This window comes from Numida meleagris, chromosome Z, assembly GCF_002078875.1.
Source record: "Numida meleagris isolate 19003 breed g44 Domestic line chromosome Z, NumMel1.0, whole genome shotgun sequence".
Lineage (NCBI taxonomy): Eukaryota > Metazoa > Chordata > Aves > Galliformes > Numididae > Numida > Numida meleagris.
In genome coordinates, this window is record NC_034438.1 from 13,446,291 (window position 1) to 13,463,609 (window position 17,319).

The 17,319-nt window shown below is 36.3% G+C and overlaps 1 protein-coding gene across 2 annotated transcripts in view; it reads right to left on the reverse strand.

The window, feature by feature from the left end:
- Window positions 1–17,319, reverse strand: part of OXCT1 (3-oxoacid CoA-transferase 1) — a 96,551-nt gene that overhangs the window by 47,282 nt on the left and 31,950 nt on the right. For both annotated transcript variants that reach the window (XM_021379497.1, XM_021379496.1), the window contains exon 7: window positions 15,300–15,360. In XM_021379497.1, the coding sequence (XP_021235172.1) occupies window positions 15,300–15,360 (61 nt within the window). The remainder of the gene's footprint in view (window positions 1–15,299; window positions 15,361–17,319) is intronic.

Consider the following 17,319-nt stretch of genomic DNA (forward strand, 5'->3'; position numbering starts at 1 on the left):
CACATACTGAAGCTACCTTACCTTTATTTTGTCACATATAGACAAATTCCTGTACACATCTAAAATCATCATACAACATCCTACTGAAGAGATGCAAAATGTGGCAAAGCATTTAAAGGTAACTAACTATGGCAGACCTCCTCATGTACTTTTTTAAATTGTTAAATCAAAATATTTTGATACCATTTTTACTGTCTTGATCACTTGGTTCACTTTCAATCTTAACCTCAAAGCAATAGAAGGTAGAAAGTTTGTACAGCTTTCCTATACCAGCAAAGTTAAACTTCAAGACCATATGAGATGAGTTCTCTCTTCTGGTAGACTCTGATTCATGACTCAAACATCTTTTTATTGTTTCAAGAGTTTCACAGTATCAGTTTCCTTCCTGTGTATATGTCCTTGCAAATCTTGCCTGATTGTTGACAATGGAAGTAGAATGAATAAATTCAGACATTTCTGAATAGTAGTTTATCTGCAAGTACAAATAGAACATAAAAGCTCTTCTCTGCTATGACTCACAAGAGTCTTCTGCCACTCATTTCAGAATCAGCACTCATAGAATCAATGGTCACTTGTTTCAAAATATCATTTCCTTCTGTAATTTACATCCACTTTTCCCTTTTTAAAGTAGTTCAGTTTACTTTTACCTTTATTTAAGAAAATTCAGCTAGTCTTCTGAAGTTTTAACTTCAGAGTTAACAGAGTTAACAGAGTTTCTAAAAGCTTCTAGAGAAAGAAGGGGAACCTTGAAGGTTATAAACTTCTAGTAATTAAGATAAGAAACAGCATTCTTGATCAAAAATTGTGAAAGAACTCGTAATGATACAACTAGTCATGCCAAAATGCTTGAACCTAGAAAGACCTTTCAATATTCACTTTTTAACCAGTTTCTGCTGCCTAATTACATGGTTTATGATATGTGAAAAGTTTTCAGTTGTTTTAGTTTTAAATCTGTTCTAATAAAACTGAGCTATAGCCAGACAAGAATACATAATTCTTTATTATGGGGAAAAAAATAGTCAAAAACAGAATAGGTGGAAAGAAGGAGAATAGCTAGGCATGGGGAGTGAGATGGGAAAATTATCAAAACCTATGCATTTCTAAATAGTTTGTTTTTAAAGTAGCTTTATTAAATCTCTTTAACATTATCTCCATTATCACAGTACTCATCAGTTCATCAAACTGAAATAATAAAAATACTCAGTAGAATGGAACTAGAATAAAACATATCAACAAACAACAGAAGAAATAAATTTTCCCCCTTAGATGCTAGATAAAAGCTTATTTTAACACTTCTTCAGTTTATAGCTGGAAGAGTTAGTATGTCACTGCAAAATTCATTGCAACATTTATAAAATCATTAGAAGTTAAAAAAACAGCTAGGAGGAAAAGTTGTGTCTGCTTGGTCTACTCAAGAAGACTTTGAAGGTAGTCAGAAACTGTGACCAAACATCTCCCATGCCTAATGACAAACAAGAAAAAAGTCAGTCTTAACTATTTTAATTATTTAGACTGAATTTTCATTAAAAGCTTCTGTACTGTAAAACAATTGAATATACTCTGAAAACTCCCAATGGGATAGAGGAAAGAGCAAATAAGGTTAGTATTAACTCAGCTCTGTCTGAATGCAGGGAGGTAAAAGAGATGTTCTGAATTCTGTTCTGTGCTTTTCTAGTTCTAAGATAAGCCACACATCAGAAATTTCAACTCCTGCCAAGCTTTCATCGTAATGAAATGGCCATCAGTCAATAATAATTCCTGAAGGACACTTTTAAGTACTGAAAAGCAAGCAAACGCTAAGTTATCTGATAAAAGCAGGTCTTGGTCACAATCAACAAAGTTGTGCTCATGTCAAACTTCTTCATAAGTATATGAAGGAGGTACAGGGGAGCAGCAGAAATCTGTAAAGTTCAGTTTCACCTAGAGGCTAATGGGATTGATTTGAGTCACGCTGAAAGACCTTTTAGTCCACTAACCCTCTTCACTGGCAAAGAATGGGAGCTTAAGGGACTACATGATACTTTTGGTTATTCTGTCCTGGTTTCTTGTCAATGAGCAGTTTAGGAATCCCTGTGGTCAAAGGCTGGACACAGACCAACTTGTGTCCTAGCTTCTGATGAACTCTGAACTTGTAAAAGATTCCTTAGCATCCAAAACATTCTGTACAACTGCATTTTTCATGCAAAAAATATTTTTCATTGTGTCTCATAATTTTAAAGGGTCCTTCCTTTTCCTGCAATACAAGAATAGCAGGCAGCTGTTCCTTGTCTATTCTATATCAATGAAGAATCTACGTATCTTAATGCTTTTCTGCTTTCTAGCAGACATAATTTAGAATCCCCAGCAAGATTATACTCCTTTCACCTTTTTTTTCTCTAGGTCTTTACAATTAATGCCACTTTGAGTTGCCTCTAACTTACTTAATCAGCTCTCTCACATTTCTCTGCACCTGCTGTCCCTCTTTGCTGAAATGGCCACTTCTCATTTCACATGTTTAACATTTTCCTCCACACTGTACTTGTTGCAGCAAAGAATACAGGCTGCACTACATTACCTGCCCTTGGTACTCATGCATAGCAGTTTTGGGGTAATATCTTAAAAAAAAGAAAAAGAGAGAGAAAGTATACTTGATTATCTACAATTAGGGTATATTATACCTATCTGTAAAGCCATGTGCATGTATGGATGAATGAAATAATCTGAAAAAAATTAGCTGCCAACCTCTGAAGAAGCTCTACCATATAAATAGAATTATACTTTTCCAAACATGTAGAGGTTAGTCAAATTTTAGCATGACCAATACAAACAATATTCTTAAGTTTCAAGATCATGACCAAAGTTAGAAAATACAGAAATTTCTCAAAGGAAAAATCCTAAGAATATAATATTCTCAAAACAATGTATTTTGCATTTTTTTTCTTATGAATGGACAGCTTTATCCAGTAGGCACCTTTGTGAAAGAGTAGCAGTTTTCACAACAGATGTCTGCTATTAAACCCACCAATGAACATGTACTGTAAAAATGACCCCATATGTATAAACTGAAACTTGCAGATTTTTCTTGAACTTATTCACAAGTAGATGCAGAAAAAAGCACCATCTGCCAACTTTTACTCATTACTGATGTTACTCCACCAAACTGGAAAAGGCAACTTTGAAAAGTCATTTTTTAGATTACATTATGCAGTTTTCAAATTACTAAATTAATGGGAAATAAAAAACTTGTAAAAAATCCCACCATCAGTGAACAAATTCTTCATTTGTTAAGGGCTACCTAAAGACAAAAGAACCTGCTTAATCTGTACTAGCTATGACTGCTGAATAACATTACTGATCACATTCCAAATCTTTTCATCCTGAATAGTACACTGTTAACAATATTAAGTCTAAATAAATTATTCCCGTATTCCACTGCTTATTTTCTAAATACATTAGATTGAAAATCATTGCTTTGATTACAAGGTAAAAAAAAAGTAACTGACTTTCTTTTTTAATTAAAATTGTTCGTGTATCATCAAGGAGAATCAACACCTAAAAAATGTCAGCTTTAATCTCCACAAAAGATTGTATTTTCTTAATCACATTGGAGAAATGACAAATGAGACTGAAAAAGATCTCATATCTCCTACACACCTGAAGAAATTTAACTTAAAGGTCAGGAGATAAATTTAAGCCTGACTATCAAAAACGAATTAAGAGTAATTAAAGTTCTGAAGGAGGAAGTGAAAAATTTAAAACAAAAACAGAAGATTTATCTGCAGCATCCAAGAAGGAATTCTTTGTATTTCACAGCTTATGCAAGTCCTACTTAATCACTCCAAAGTTCAATGAAAACATCTTAAATAAGAGTCAGAGAGAGCATGCTAAGCTTGACATAGATAGGAAGGTAGTCAGGGTAAAACCATGCAGTAGTAGCTATTTTCTAACAGACTATGTTGGTGGTTTTCTCTGGCAAGAAAATAAAAAGAAAAACAAAAACAACAGCCATTTCAGTGAAGAAGACAAAAAACACTTCATCTTGAAATGGCACTTTATATACACACAAGTATTAGATGGCCTCCTTATTACAGAAACTCCTTATGAACAGCTGTAATTTACAAAGATTTCTGGAAATTCCTGTACATGCTACTACTTTATTTTTCTAAATGGTGGATCACAGAGATACATTTCACCTTCAAAATCATAGCAGCAATCCAAAAACAAACAAACAAGCAACCACCAAAACCCAGAATACTCAAGACCAATAAAACTTTTCCGCAGTGTTACAGAGGAAGGTAGTCAGGGTGTTTTTCAAGGCAGAGACGGGAAGAAAGCAAACAACTGGGTTCGGAGAATTTCCACAGTTTCATCAGAAATTGGAGAAATTTGGGCCTCAAGAGATTTTAAGTAACAGTTTTTAAGAAAAATAAAATTTCTCTTACACTTAATCGCTACCCTTCCTGAATGCTGCACTAAACATAAATGGAAGTAAAAAATAATAATAATGAAGTGTTTCACAGAATCAAAAATATTATTTGAAGCTGAAACTGACATAAACATGTGAAATCAATCTTTCATACTGTAAAGAATAAATAAAGTGGAATCTGATGTAAGTCACCATAAACAGCATATTTCTACTTGTATGACAGCTGAATTTACTCCCTAAAATCCAGTGCTTCCTTAAATCCCAGATTATATCTAATTTTGAGTGGATTAAACACCTTACATCTACCATAATGTATCCGTAAAATACAAGAAAAAACACATGTAAAAATTGTTTTTCTCAATGTATGAATGCCAGGAGACACTGAATGTCTACGTAGTCAGCTCAGGAAAATCCAGAGATGGTCCATTTCTAGACCTTTTTTAGCAGCTGGTGGCAAAGACATTGTCAACGGTTTACGGGCGTTCGGCCCGGTTCCGTGACGAAGGGGACGGGGGACCCACAGGCCCACGCCCCGGGAAAAGGGGAAAAGGGTAAGGAGATGGCCCTGAGAGCAAAGAACAGCGGCAACAATCTGAGGAGAAACAAACTAATTTACTAAATAAGATATTGGAATGCAAAACAACACACTATAGTACAATATAATTACAATTTAAGCTGATAAATCCAATACAGAGAGAGAGAATGTCCCAAAATCAAGGTAGGCCTTACTCTACTACCTACGATAAGACGGCTGGAGAGCGAGGTGCTGCCAAGATGAGAGACGGCGGAAAAAGGGACGAGGTCTCGTGATCTGCAAGTTTTTATACTGCGAGCTTTTATCTTTTCCCTCCGGCTCGAAAATGGTAACAGAGGAGCAAAGTGCCGTGGGGAATGTAGTAGTCCTTCTCTTCTGAGAACCAGGTACATTCACTACATGCTGTTATAATGTGGAGTACCAAAAACCGAAAATCATAAAACCATGACAGACAAAGCACATAACCTCTCCTAAATGCCTTACAAAAGTTGACCAAGTATCACAGCATCAAGAATGTGCTGCTACACAAGCTAGGAAGCCTGCTTCTTACCTGGCATCATCCCAAAATGCTACAAAAGCAGTAAGACACTTCAGAAGACACAAATACATAGGAAACAAGAACATCAAAAAAAAAAAACCAAACAACAAAACACAACAAAGCAACAGAGCAAAGGAACAGAAAAAAAGGTGCATAAGAGCTTATCTAATTCACTTAAAAAAATGTAACGTGAACTGTGGGACATCGGTATACTTTCCATCAGCCTGGAATTCAAACAGGCAAAACATTTACCACAAAAAGTGCAAGTTTCCAACTTGGAAGGTCATGTAGGAAAAAATCAGTACCTGCAAATATTTTTACAGAAAAATTATTTTTAAAAAACCTAATGTGTTAGTCAATTCATTTGCAGCTTTTGACCCTCAGCGTTTGAAAAATTCAGCACTTCTACTCTTAAATGTAGAACTCCACATCTGAAACTGCAATTTGGAAACCACGGAAACATTCTTTCCAAAATCCATATGTAGAATCAAGTCAGAAGCTAGCGCAGCACCAACTGCTTGCTTACACAAAATATTGTCTACATACCTCCCCTATCATGATCAGGAATACATCCCAGCTCTCCTCATTGCTTATTAGTGCTTTTTTCAATGAGAAGGAGAAATAGAAAGATATACCTCTGACATATTCCAAAGGTTTACAAAAAAAGTGAAATGTGTATTTTTTTCTATAATCTAAAAAAAACCCAAAACATTAAAACATGAGGTTATTTAAAAAAATGTTTAGCTATCTCTTTCTTAGCACTTCCTCTGGCTTAATAACAAATGGCAAAGAACTCAACATGTAACTCAAAAGAATATCAGTGAAAGGACAGTGCATTTCCACACACTGGAATTTATCAATCCAAGTTTATTTAAAGCAATTTAACTTAATCTGGGAAAGTATGGAAGACTAGTCTGCTTTCAAATGAACACTAGGACATCTAGCCTGTTTGGGAGATGGAAATAAAAAGCTACTTTGTGGTCTGCATCTATTGTGGACCATCATATTTTGCAGCTTGCTAGAACAGTATTAAATAGCCACACCTGAAAACAAAAAATCATCATTCTACAAAGTCAAGACAGTCTTGATATCTCAATTCTTCACTTAGCTTTAAATCATAGAATCATTGAATGGTTTGAGTTGGAAGGGAACTTTAAGATCATCTAGTTCCAACCCCTCTGCTATAGGCAGGGACACCTCCCTCTAGACCAGGTTGCTCAAAGCCCCATGCAGCCTGGCCTGGAATGCTTCCAGGGAAGGGGCCTCCATAACCTTGCTGGGCAACCTGTTCCAGTGTCTCACCACTCTCACAGTAAAGAACTTCTTCCTAGTATCTAGTCTAAATCTACCCTCCTCCAGTTTAAAAACATTTCCCCTTGTCCTCTCGCTACTTGCCTTTATAAAAAGTCCCTCCCCATCTTTCCTGTAGGCCCCCTGTAGGTACTGGAAAGCCATCATCACCTTCACTAAGTAATTTGGTTTTAAAGCACTTGCAGGGAAGAGTGTTGCAAGAAAATATTAAAATCTGATCTACTGATTCAAAAGACTGCTCCAAAATTCTCACTGCATTATTAGTTATTAGGATGCAGCTTTTTAAGTCTCAATATTTTGGTCACCTGATACAATGCATGTTTCATGCTACTAGGCATTACTCACACTGTCAACTACCTTTTTCTAATGTTTTCAATTTGAATGTCATTTTTTTTCTCATTTTTTACTAGGAATCTCTATCAGAAATGACAAAAAGTTACTAAAAGCACAGTCAAAAAAAATCGAGCTTTAAGACATAAATAGAAACATACACGCAAATATATTCCTTGAATCATGCCTAAAACTAGTGCAGCATTTCTTCAGCAAAATAATCGTGTGAAATGTGATTTCAAACAAAGATAGAAATTGTTCACTGAGTAACACATTCTAAACACGACAGGACATAAGAATTACCATCAATTCAATGTACATATTATTAAAATGAGAAGTTCAATGTATATTATATTTAAAACCTATTCATTTTCAAATCCTCATGACACAGAACGTGAGCACTGTTAACGAAATGTACTTCAAATGTGTAATTGTAATGCATAGCTTATTTGGTTTTCTACAAATTGTTATGGAAAAAAAAAAAAAAAGAAACCAACCTACAAAGCCACCCTTCCTACATGCTTCTGATTTTCAAGAGAATAAACTTCTAATTACGTGGGTTCAGATTTGGCACTTCATTGCTGGAGTGGTGAATGCTAAGTGGTTAAATTCACAGCAGATCAGACCGTTACTGCTACTCAGATAGTTTTACCTACCTATATAACATTGTGCTGAAAGCTTTGCATTTGTTTTTCTTTATCTACCTCTTATTTTCTTTCTTTTTAAATTGATACCTTCTTGAATTAATATTGTGATCTTACTTAGCAGTCAGCTTCAGAAATCCATTTGATGTGATGAATATAATATTCAATGAAAAATATCCTTTTATACTTGTCACTTATGTTAAGAACAAATGTAACATTCAAAAAGAATATGCTAAAGGAAATCTGTAGTTGATCAGTGGATACTGACAATTGTCCAGACGTCAGTGTGCTGGGGAAACTGATAGAAAGCCTCTGGCAGATCCTAAAGCTAAATTAAGTGTGGCTTTGTAGGTTTTTTCTCATAATTTGTAGAAAATCAAATATACTATGCATTGCAACTACACATTTGAAGTATATCTCATCTTGCCCAGTTTATTCCAGTGCTTCCTGAATCATCTCCAGATGATCTGCAAAACAGCTGTAAGAATGTTTTGCTGTTTTGTTCTCCCTTGATTAGTACATACAGAGATAAAAGGAAGGAATGAAATACCATGAAGGGCAATAAAAGCAACAAAAAACAGTACTGAATTCTGACAATGGGCTTCCTTTTAGCAAACTAAAATTAATCTAGCAATGGAGTGCAAACGTTCCCATGAGTTGCTTTTCCAGAACACAACCCCTGCAATTCAACTCCAGTCCTACTCAGACTTGTACTTTAACCTTCTGTACCTGGCATCACAACAATATATATTATTAATATATATTACATGTTAATATATTAATATGTATTAATATATATACAATATATATTTTTAATATAACTGAAAACTGAGGTAGAAAAAGCTTTAAGCTCGGCAGCCTTCTTTGTATTCTGTATTGTTAGTTTTACTCTCTTGATGGAACAGTTGAGATATCAATGTCCCTGGTCAGCCCAGTACGTACGTATTCTTAATGATTTCTTGCTACCTTCACATTTTCTTTAGTTTGCACCAGGCTGGAATTTCTTGAGTTTGCGTCAATGCGTATATGCTTTTTTGTTTGGTTGCATTGTTGTTTTTTTCCTCCTAATGTTTTGCCTCAGTTATCTGACCTTGTTCTCATTTCCTATCATTTTTCTGTTCAGCATTTGAGATAGTGATGATTGTGATCAAAGTGAAACCTTACTACTCTTCCAAATCCTTCTCCATTCTGCAAAAGTTTATTCTCAAGGCCCTAATACACTTTCTTTAAGTTCATTTTTTTTTTTAAATTAGACCTCTCAAATGCTTTCATCTACCAAATCTATGAGCTCATGAAGTGTCCATCTTTCTGAAAACCATTCTTGATACCTTGCTGTTTTCCATTCAGTGCTTTCTAATGCTCATAAACCTGCATTTCAGGTAGTGCCCCACAGTAGTCAGTCAAAGCTATTTCAACCCAGTTTCCTTTTGGGAAGGATACTGTGATACCTGTACTCTGTAACTGTTTATTTAAATCTAGATTCACAAGCATGTCTGATTCAGAATTTAGACAAAACCTAGGTATATCAATCCAGTCACACAGTCAAAATCCCTGACTAACCAATCCAAAGATTTCCATATATGTAGATGTATATATATATATATATATATACACTTTTTTTTTTTTAAACTCGTTCTTATACAATTCTGTTGTCGTTTGTGCTAAGAGTTGATGTTACTGTGGTAGGACTAAGCAGGTCAATGTCCATCCTCTGCCAAATAAAACATCCTCCACTGTAGTCCCCTGGGGATGCTTTCAACAACCAACCCCTAAGCACAGTCAGTCATCCCTGAGTACCCAGACAACACTGCTGAAAAAGGCTGTATCAACACAGATCAGTTTGTGTCCAGAAGGAGGGTGTATACCTTGGTTCCACATCCTCCTGGTTCTTGAATCCTGATCTGAGGTCTCTCATAAAATCCTAACGCAAAAGCCAGTGCCTATCCCAAACTGAGAGCTGCTTCCTGTAATATAGGGTTTGGCTTGAGTTCCATCGCTGGAATGCCAGGGCAATGAAAGATACTAATTTATATTCCTTTATACTTTTTATTCCTTTTCCATCTTAAAATAGTACATAAAGGCATTTCACAATAAATTGTCACCATGTAAAAGCCTTGCAGAATTCCTTGGAATGAGGCTATGCAGGCCAAGGAAAGTTTTGCTGGTACTAAAACATTTGGAGGAGCAGACAACAAAAAAAAAAGTTCATTTTTCAGTTTCCTCAATAAAACGCAACGCTGTTATTTAGTACAGATAATGGGATACAAATGGCTTATTTCAGTCTACTTCTGTCCCTCAGTGCAGCACAGTTCATTGTACCTGAGATGACGCTCACTGACGCGGCAGTTTTGTTACCAGGCAACCAGAGATAAAATACAGGGTTTAATGATTTTTATTTAACGTATTTTTATGAGAAAGTACATTCTCTTTTTTCCACTTGTGATGTTATTTGAGGTGGAAATGCTGTTTACACAGGCAGATATATTTAGCCATCCTCCTGCAATTTGAACAAGTAAATTATTCAAACTGGATATTCGAATGGTCAGTAAGTACTTCTAAATATATTGACTATTGCCACTCTCAGACACCTTGAGATCTCAAACCGCTTTGCCACAGTCCAGCATAGAAGAGGTCTCACAGCAGAGAACAATGGCAGGGAACAGACAGAACTTAAGGATGTCTGGTGCTGTTACAGATGTCTGTACACTTGTCCAGTGCACAGTAAAAGCTTATGCCTAAATCATCCCTCACCTCCTCAGTGTAGTCATTATAATCACTCCTGGCAAATTCACACCTTTTTTTTCTTGTGGCTTTGGGTTGCTTTGATTCACACACACACAAAAAAAAAGAAAAAGAAAAAGGAAAAAAAAGAAAAAGCAGAAAAAATAAAAGCATTATCACCAGATCTGAGGTTCTTGATAGCTTCTGCAGGAAGATGCACATAATACCACAGCCCTTTCTATAGTAGTTTGGGTCACATATCTAGGAGGCTATGCTATAATGCCAAGATGCTAAGAATTTCAACTCCTGTCACACAATTCAAGGGACTGTTGATAAGCCCAACAGCTGGGTCAGCTGATGAGTTAGCTGATAGTTCTTCACACAACAGAAGAGTTCAAGACCACAGAAGCCCACACATTTCTCCCTGTGACAAGTCCTTCCTCTGCACCTCACAAGGCATTGTGACCTGCCTCTGTGATCGCTAAGTTGCTTTTAGACTGGCTGATTTCCCAGTTCTCCCGGTCCTACAGGAGCATCTAGTTGCTGGGAGCAGGAAACTGCTCATAGATTCAAAAATCAACTGAAAGGCTCAGGCTGAGTGCATGCAGGAGGCTTTAAGTCCCAGCAAAGCTACAGCTCTAACTGCATGCTCGATTTCTATGAGTCATTCAAGATGAAGTGAAAAGTAAAAAACAGAGAACCATTTTGAAATTCAGCAGTGTAGAATAACTAAAAAAAAACCAAGAAGTCCTGTATCGTTCTGCTTTCACATACAGATAAAGCCTATCAAATAACAGGAATCATTCTGCTTGAGCTCCTTTCTGAACCTTAATAAGGGTCATCTTTAAACGAGAAATTTCACCAGAGCTACTACAGTCGGATCTGTTGCAGATGGTTCCCTATGTTTCAGTAATCATTCTCGCTATCAGACATCTTATCAGTTCTACTTCCTCTTACCTTGAAAAACAAAAGAAATGCACGTAACAGTCCAAAATACTTAGTTAAGTAAGCACATTTTGCATTTCATTAGAAGTTTATGATCAGTGATTCTATTTTTGACTCTAGGAAGGCTACTACATTTGGTTCAGACAGCTTGTTCAGTGTATTTGACCAGTCAGAACAAACAAGCCTGAAGCTCAGATGTCTCAACCTGAAAGTTGTTCAAGGCAAATTTTAAAATCCATAACCCTCAACTGTGAGCAACAGACATTAAGTGGTAACAGCACAGCCTTACTTTTTCCTCCTCCTTCACTGCTCTCTCTACACACAGACAGCTTTGTTTAAGGCAAACAGTATTTTTAAGTAAGCAACAGCTAGCAGTCTGTGAGCTTTTTTTTTTTTTAAAACAAAAAACACAAACGTGTGGCTCTGCTCTTATCCTCCACATCTGGAAGTTCTGCCAAGTTCCCTTCCAAATTCTCACAAAAATTGATGTTGTCCATTCTCAAACAAAGACAGAGTACAATGTCATATTGACCTAAACCCAAGCATATTTAATACACTAAAGAAAAACACATTTTCTATTGCGCATGCATGCCAGAAGACTTCAGAGCTCCACAGGATATCAACAGGTTAAACAACACAACAGATTCCTCCTGTGCTTTGAGACTGCATTTCCAGTATTTCTTATTTGCCTTGGAAATAGAGATCTCACTAGGCCCAATGTCATTCCAGTGAAACAGATTTGGGGAAAGACTGGTGGAATAATAAATCCTTAGACAGAAACAGCAGTACCATAGAAAATAACATAATTCTAAAGCAAAGTACAACATCTGTTAACAAGAAATACCTGCCATACTTAAAGAATTCATGCTGGAAATCATTAATTATACCTTTCTTGAAGTATGTCAGAAAATGATTAACAAGGTGTAAGCAACTAACTGTCTAGGCAACCCACGTGAAATGACCAGCAAAGAGTCTGCGGTGCACAAGCAGGAGAGCAGCAGAACTGGGCAGAAAAGTAACTCTACCATAGCAGCTGACAGTACTATTATCAGTATTACAATGCTGAAGACACTCCTTCTGGTCACATTTGTGGAATTTTGGAAAACAGCAGAGAGAACGAGATAAAAGGGATAGGAGGGCTGAAAATATTTTACAGTTGGAATCATTAAGACCTCGATCTGCTTATCATATGAGCAGAACTGAGAAGTTATCCCACGGTAAGGAAATGCCAGCTTTGGAAAGGTTTTTAACCTAGCAGAAGAGAGCAAAAGCACTGGATGGAATCTGACCTAATTACAGTAATAAGGCATTTGTACCAATGAGGGTGATTGACCACTGGAACAAGCCCAAATAGAATGATAGGTTTTCCATCTCTTGCTTTGATCATATCAAGGGAGGATATATATATATTTTTTTTATGAAAACTACCTTCCAAAATTCAAGTTATACTGTTTCAATGTACTGAAGAGAACCAAACAGAGACATAATGGAATAGCCTAGTATCCTTCCAACCTAATGTTCAAAAAAGATCTACTTCTGGAAAAGAGACTGCTTCTAAAAGACTGAATAAAACTGGAAGTATACTAATAAGCAGAGAAGGGAAACAAGTAGCCCAGCAGAGTAGGTACCAGAATTAACAAACCCCATTTTTGTGTATTTACAGTATTCACTTCAAAGGGAAAACTTCAGCTCAAAACTAGAAACACAGAAGGATGTGCTTTTTATTTCTGCTAGCTAGTTACTTGCCTCAGCTTGGTGCTTTGTACTAGACAAGCAGACGTTGCCATCCTAAGTCTGGATTTATAAATACAAAGCTCCAAGTACAAACTAAGAAAAGGAACATCAGATGGAGAAACTGCAGTCCTACAAATCCCACGTAATTACTGCATTACTCTGAAGACAGGTCTGACCTGTAGTTAACAGTGCCAGGAAGGAGCAGGGATGGCTTCAGATCTCCACTCCTGTCTGTGTACAGTAAGTTAAACTGTCTGTGGGTGAAAAAAAAAAACAAAGATACAAAAAAACAAAGCTGGGAACAGATATCAGAAATCCCTGCTGCAAAGGGAGAATCTGAATTACTAGCCTACTGAATTTTCCCCCTATCTCTCTGTGGGATTGAGAATTTCACCTTCCAAGCCTTGAACAATGTAACCAAAAAGCCTAAGGAAATTTCATGCAGTCATCTCAGCTACCTTGTGATCAGCCCTAGACAGCTGCAGACTGATAACCCTCACTACTTAAGACACACTAGATGCAATACTGAGACATCTCTATCCAAAACCCTGAACTTGAACTCTTAAATCCTAAACACAGCATTCTGAATTCTGCTTTAGAAGAAAGATACTTAAAAGTCAACTTAAGGTATTGCATTTGGCTAGAAATTTCTCTTAAATCATTGCTTATGCCTCTTTGCCCATTAATTAGTTCAGTTAAAATACTAGAGTTGTAAAGTAATATTAATTACCTTGCAAAAACATGTCAGTTATTAATTGTTATAGAAGCTGCAAGACTGAACCAAGATTGAAGATGGACAAACATAAAAGCAGATCTTCCAAAGATTAAATGGAATTGTACCAAGAAAAAATGTCACATAATTGTTGCGCCCTGTCAAGAAAATTCTACCTTATTACATGTGGATAGAAGAGTAGAGAGAGAGAATGAGATAGCTTGCAGGTGGAAGGCTTTGATCTATTTAGATTCTCCAAGCACCAGACTGTGAAATAAGTACGAATAGTGAGCAGCTAGAATGAAGGGAATGAAGAAAGATTTTTCATTTCATTTTTTAATGGAAAAATAACTTTAAGCCTTTCTAAAAAACCAACTGTGAAAATTCATGTAGTTTTCACATCAGTGAAAGTCATTTAACAAATTCTATGGTGTATTTTGCTATAGCTCTGTATAACACAAAGAAATAACTCCCTAAATATGTTATCCAGGGATGTTTATGTACCAAATACCTTATTCCAGAGGTTTTACAAAATGAAGCAAACAAGCACAAGAACTAAGAAGGGAGACTTCCAATTTAAGACTCTTCCAATTTAGAATTTACTAAAAGTGCTCTAGAGGAGTCTATTTTTATTTTACTGTCAATCATATTCAGCTTTTATTAGACATATAAAAAAATTACCAGAGAGTAAGAACGTTGAGGTAGAACTGGGAGGTGGCTGAGCATCAGACAGTTGTTCACTCACTCTCCCCCTTCCCAGTAGGATGAGAAAAAGCTAACAAAGCAGTCTACTAATATTACTGTGTTCCAGCAACATTCCTGTCACCAATATATTTCCAGTGTAGGGTGCTCCATATAGTTTTAGACAACAAGGAAAAAGGAATAAAAGACTGGAAGAAAATTATAGACCACCTAGCCCATCTTCTTTCTCAAGGCATAACCAAATGCCTGCTCCTACTTGACTGACATTGATATTATTTATTTTTAGATACCTTGACTACGATAAATCCATGATATTCTCAGTCTATGTTCTCATGTGTTTATTATCAGGTCTTATATAAATGATCTTTATTATTTATTTCCTTGAGGCCCTTTGGGAATTCTCTCAGGCACAGCCTAAGTCTGTTGTTTCTTCTTTCATACACATATTCTTTCTTTTAACAAATACAAACTTTCAAAGGCTCAACGTACCCAACAATGTCCTGGCCATGATCAGATGAAAAGTGATAAACTGATCACTAAAACTGAGCACAGTGTCAGCAGGAGCTCGTCAAAGAAGACAGATTAGACCACTGTTCCGCATACAAAATTCACCAATTAATTAAAAAAAAAAAAAAAAGGAACTCTGTCCCCAGAATGGCATGCAAACCAGAGGGATTTGTAGACTACAGGTATGTAGAGCTTTCTGTGTTTCAACTCCTTACCTCCACCACAGTTGTCTTGGCAGCTTTGCACATTGGTTGATTGAAGTTTCTTGCAGTTTTCCTGAAAAAAAACAAAAAATAAAAAAATAAAATTGTAAGTTGTAAAACTATAAAAGTAAAGCCATTTCAGAACCAAGTTGATACAAGAATCTCCGTAATATGAACATCACAAATCTTACTGTCAAATATCTAGAAGACTAATAAAAATAGGAAGGAGAAAAAATTATTGTCAAATTATTGTCTAAGATATGTAAGAAGTGAAATTATATTTTTCTGCATTAGAGAATATTTACAGCTCTTTTAACTTTTAATCAACACATTATCTAATTGAAATTGGGAATGCTACTGACATCATTTATCAGATTCAAGAGCAGCAGCAAGCTGGGCTGTGTACAGTATCTTCCCATTACTTTTCAGTGTGAAGAATAAAATTCATCTCCACGGGGTAGCAAGCACAGGGCCTAACATCATCCCAAATCCTACATATGCCTTCATAATTTAGACTAAACAGCTTCATGGATTTAGACTAGCATTTTGCACAGTAGAAAACTTAATTAAATTCTCTTGATTGAAACAGCTGTTCTAGTTTTGGCACCCAATGCAAGACTCTGGCATTCATCTTAAGTATTCCCACTTAGGACATCTGTAACAAGGAAAAAGAACCTCTAGGGAGTAAAAGTAAGACACGATATGCATAAACATGCTGAGATATGCACCAACATCCTACTGGACAGAGCAATAAACAAGTGAACCATTTCAGCCCTTCTATACTTTACAGAAAGGAAACAAAATTGGTGGGGTTCCACTCTTTTAAAAGGTGGAATTCTGTTTTTGTTGGTTTTTTTCCTTCAAAATGCATTAAAACAGGGCTAAAAATAAGTCAGTATCTCCTTTTTTCCCCCTTTCCATAGGGGCATTTTTTTCCAGACCACTCTTATTTCCCAGCATCTTTTCCTCATTTTTGCACCGCTCAGTCTAACGACCATGCCTAGTATTACACCCATGCCGAACTTTGAGATGCTGCTGCCACCTCGTGGTTTCAGGAGAGCTCGGGAACAGAAACGACCAAATCCTAACGTGCCATGCATTTTTTAACTAATTCCAAACGCAGATACCCACAGAATGGAAGCTACGTCCCAAAACACACATCCTGAGAAATTCTCTTTTATTGGCAATACACATAATCTGTGAAGTCTTTAACAGATGCTTCAGAAGGGAGAGTTAGTGGCTGCGTTAACACAAACGGATGTAAGAATACAGAAGTATGAAATAAAAGACATTGAGTTTATATCCTTTTCTTAGTTCTCAAATACAGTCTTAGCAGTAGAGATTAAGGGAAATAAATCTTTCAACCAGGTAGAGCAGAAAATGAAAAGGAAATAAAGTTTCAAAAATGGCATTAAAATAGTGAGGAAATTAATTTAGATGGGAGAAGGTAGATAGAAACAAAGAATTCAGTGTGTCATCCCAAGCGACTACTGTTTTGATCAAAAGATGCTTTCAAGATTGTACTGGATCATCTGCCAGTAAAAGAAAATGACATAAAATTATTGTTACACTGAGGCAAAAAGTTACTAGAAGAAACATTTCAGCACTGAACTGAGAGGAGGTAATGGGCTCGATTCCAACTCTGTTCAAAAAGTTTATTTACAGTCATCAATCCTATCAAGAAAGGCTGAGGGAGCTGGGCCTGTTCAGGATGGAGAAGAGAAGGCTCTGAGGAAACTTCACTGCAGCCTTGAATACTTAAAAGGAGCTTATGATAAGGAGGAAGACCAATATTTTACACATCCAAACAAGGGGGAATTGTTCTGGAGTTAAGGAAATTGTTTCAGAAGTAGCTGTCATCTGTAAAAGGAAAGGTTTTGTTCCTGTCATGGTTTTGTGATTTTCGGTTATTGGTATTCCACATCATAACATCATGTAGTGGACATACCTAGTTCTCAGAAGAGAAGGACTACTACAGTCCCCACGGCACTTTGCTCCTTTGTTACCATTTTCCAGCCGGAGGGAAAAGATA